The 3,376-nt window shown below is 35.2% G+C and overlaps 1 protein-coding gene across 1 annotated transcript; it reads left to right on the top strand.

The window, feature by feature from the left end:
* The first annotated feature begins 1,239 nt into the window (after nt 1-1,239).
* On the top strand, nt 1,240-1,979 carry LOC133333583 (NFU1 iron-sulfur cluster scaffold homolog, mitochondrial-like). Its single transcript, XM_061541895.1, has 2 exons — nt 1,240-1,397; nt 1,459-1,979. Exons 1-2 carry the CDS (start codon nt 1,271-1,273, stop codon nt 1,977-1,979), a joined length of 648 nt encoding a protein of 215 aa, XP_061397879.1. The 5' UTR covers nt 1,240-1,270.
* The last annotated feature ends 1,397 nt before the right edge of the window (nt 1,980-3,376 follow it).

The following is a 3,376-nucleotide window of genomic DNA, read 5'->3' on the forward strand; positions in this document are numbered from 1 at the left end:
CAAAAAAGTCTGACATATGTTCTGTTCCCGATCATGCAAGAATCTTCATTCGATCGAAACTGTTTTCGATTTTCCCTTTATAAACCCGTACAGATTTAAAACTTTTTGGGTAAGGATTCAGAACAATAATATGTTACCCCGTGACCACTTTTCCTATGACTCTGGCTTTTTGATAGAAAACAGCTGATACAATAGCTTCGTTCGTTTACTTTTCCAGTAATATTTACTCAGTAAGAATTTGCAGAGAGTAAATACGAATTTTTCCTTCTCAAGAGAGAAAACTGCAAAAAGTAAACGAACAACATCCAGTAAGAAGATTGTTTCGACACAGCTGATTAAAACAAGAAACAAATTGGCGCAAACTAAAAACAGCATTTTTATTAGAAAAATGGATAACAAGCGCAAAATTGATGTTGTTTGTTCCCCACAAACATTTAAAAGGATTGTGATGGTGTTCCAGACATGTTAGGGATGCACACTTTTTTGTTTGGATTTGGAACCTAAAAAATCGTTCGCCAATTACTCTTGTATTACCTTATTTTTAAATACTTGCGTTTTCTTCATCCATTTTGGTATTTAATGATACAAAATCAAAATAAAATTCAAAAAACAATCAATTTTCTTGAGAACAATTTTTTGTTTGTTTACAAAACATAACAAAACAGCTGATTAAATATCAGCTGATGGTACAAGAAAATTCTTACTGAGTAAATTTTCCTTGTAAGAATTTGCAAATACTCAGTAACACAACTGTCAAATCTGCTCTCTCAATTCACTCTCTTTTACTGGACTTTTGGGTAAACGAACAACATTTTGTAATAATTTGTACAAATTCGTACAAATTATTGAGTAAACGAACGAACCTAATATTAGTTCGCCTTCATGTGGTATGTTCAGTGCTGTTATACATGTAGTTTGCAATACAACCCTGTCAATGTTTACACCAAAATAAAGGTTAATTTTTTGGCAGCACACAGAACATATAGAACACCGACCAAAACGAAAATGTCTAGAATAATTTTGAACGCAATTCGAAATTCACGTAATATTACAAATAACGCCAATAAACTGGTAATCAGGTATGAAATATTCAAAAATAAAATATGGCCTAAATAATAACAAATCACTTTCCCCCCTTGAATATAGAGATGTTATGCAAAAGAGGGGATTGATGCAAAATGGCTGGAAAGTACAACAATCTCAGAGTAACACACCGCTTTTGGAGACCAGGCAGACGGTTGGAAAACTTCTGCAACAATGTCAACGTAGCATGTTTATACAGACACAAGATACCCCAAATCCAGATAGCTTGAAATTTCTACCAGGCGTGGATGTCTTGGGTAAAGGCAATACATATGATTTCCCTGGTGTATCGGCTGCATACTGCAGTCCATTGGGTAAGTGTACTATAGGGAAATTATTAGAATAACTTTAATAATTATTTTCTTTTCATTTCAGCCAAACTTTTGTTTCGCATTGAGGGTGTACGTTCCGTATTCTTTGGCGGTGACTTTATAACAATTTCCAAGGATGAGGAAGCCGAATGGGCAATAATTAAACCAGAAGTCTTTGCTGTCATAATGGATTTCTTTGCCAGCGGTTTACCCATCTTGAATGAAGCCAAACCCAATGCAGACACCCAAATTAACGATGAAGATGATGATACAGTAATGATGATCAAGGAATTGCTGGATAGTCGCATTAGACCCACCGTACAAGAAGATGGTGGTGATATCATTTTTATGGGTTTTGAAGATGGTATTGTCAAATTGAAAATGCAAGGTTCCTGTTCATCTTGTCCCAGTTCTATTGTCACTCTAAAGAATGGCGTTGAAAATATGTTGCAATTCTATATACCCGAAGTACAGGGTGTGGAACAGGTTTTTGATGAATCGGATAAAATTGCCGATAAAGAATTTCAAAAATTGGAAGAAAAATTAAATGGCAAAGATAAGGGTGCCACAACTGAGGCGAAGTAAAATTGTGACATTGTAATTTAGTTTCGACAAACTCGAAGGATGTGTAATGTGTAACCCAAGGTGTAACCATTATTTTCATCATGGCGTGTGATAAGATAAAATTAACTTAAGCGTTATAATTTTGAGTCTAGCGTAAATAAATGTTATTAAATGAATTAAATATTGGTATTTCTTTTCAGTGGTAGTTAAGGGGAGATTCTATTAGACAGATTATGTTGAAAGGCTATAATTTTTATTTAAGAACGAAATGAACTTATTAAATTACAGGGCAGTGTTGCTTAAGGTTCTCCTATATATTTTCTACACAAATATACAGCTATTCCGAATTTTAATCATAAATTGCTGAGGTGCCGGATAGAATTCTATCCGGCACGTTCACAGTTTGCATAACACAGGGAGCAAAAATCCTTCGATAGGTAATGGTAAATTAAATAGTCAGTCATGTCCTCTTATAGTGACCTATATGACACTGAGGTATTAGCTGAACTACTTTTAATGTTAATTCAATGTATGAATTTAATTGGGAAAAGGTAAACGAAACATTTTACCCACTTTATTGACTTCAGTCATGTGGAATGAATATTTCAGGGTTCTTAGGGGCAATACAAATTAATGAATGTGTCGTGAGGGATTTCTAGGAAGGATACATATTTGGGACTCGACATGAATTTAGAACGATGATATATCCCTACTTTTGTTCTGACAGAATGAAACGTGTTTGCCTAAAAAGAACTCTTCCACTATCCGAAATTGCAGGAGGTTATTTGTTTAGGACTTTATTGCATAGCTTTTATGGGATTCGCTATCGACGATCTGTTATCGTCCGATCTGTGACGTAGATGGAGCGGCAATCATAGTGGGATGGTTAACACGGTAAATGGAACTGCATAGCTAACAACACAAAATATTGGTTGACTAACAGCATTCTGGTCTCTTCATAAAGGTTAAACACAGCTCGTCGCAATTTGAAGAGAGGTCCAGGCTGAGGATGCAAACAAAAATTCTCAAAAAATCTACGATATTGGGCCTCAACACATCCACACCTTAAAGCGACAACACGGTCTTAGAAAAATTTCTTAATATATAAAAAAACACTTGTACATCCATGCGCTAAGGCCTCAAAAAATCTACGATATTGGGCCTCAACACATCCGCACCTTAAAGCGACAACACGGTCTTAGAAAAATTTCTTAATATATAAAAAAACACTTGTACATCCATGCGCTAAGGCCTCAGAACTGTCTTGGAAAATTCTTTTAAAAATCTCTACCATAGGAACTCAGCACAGCTTTAGGCAAATTCCTTAAAGATCAGGACTTAGAGCCTCAGAAAGGCCTTAAAAATTCACCTCAGAACTGTCTTACAAAAGTTCCCTAAAAAATAAACGCCTTAAATCC

Source organism: Musca vetustissima, unplaced genomic scaffold (assembly GCF_032173495.1).
Source record: "Musca vetustissima isolate MV318-11 ecotype Yass unplaced genomic scaffold, APGP_CSIRO_Mvet_v1 utg435, whole genome shotgun sequence".
NCBI lineage: Eukaryota > Metazoa > Arthropoda > Insecta > Diptera > Muscidae > Musca > Musca vetustissima.

What these genes read in the sequence shown, in the direction of transcription:
- LOC133333583 (XM_061541895.1), top strand. Translation starts at nt 1,271, where the DNA reads ATGTTTATACAGACACAAGATACCCCAAATCCAGATAGCTTGAAATTT. An exon ending in TGCATACTGCAGTCCATTGG is followed by an intron (nt 1,398 to 1,458) that starts GTAAGTGTACTA and finishes TTTTCATTTCAG; the next exon opens with CCAAACTTTTGTTTCGCATT.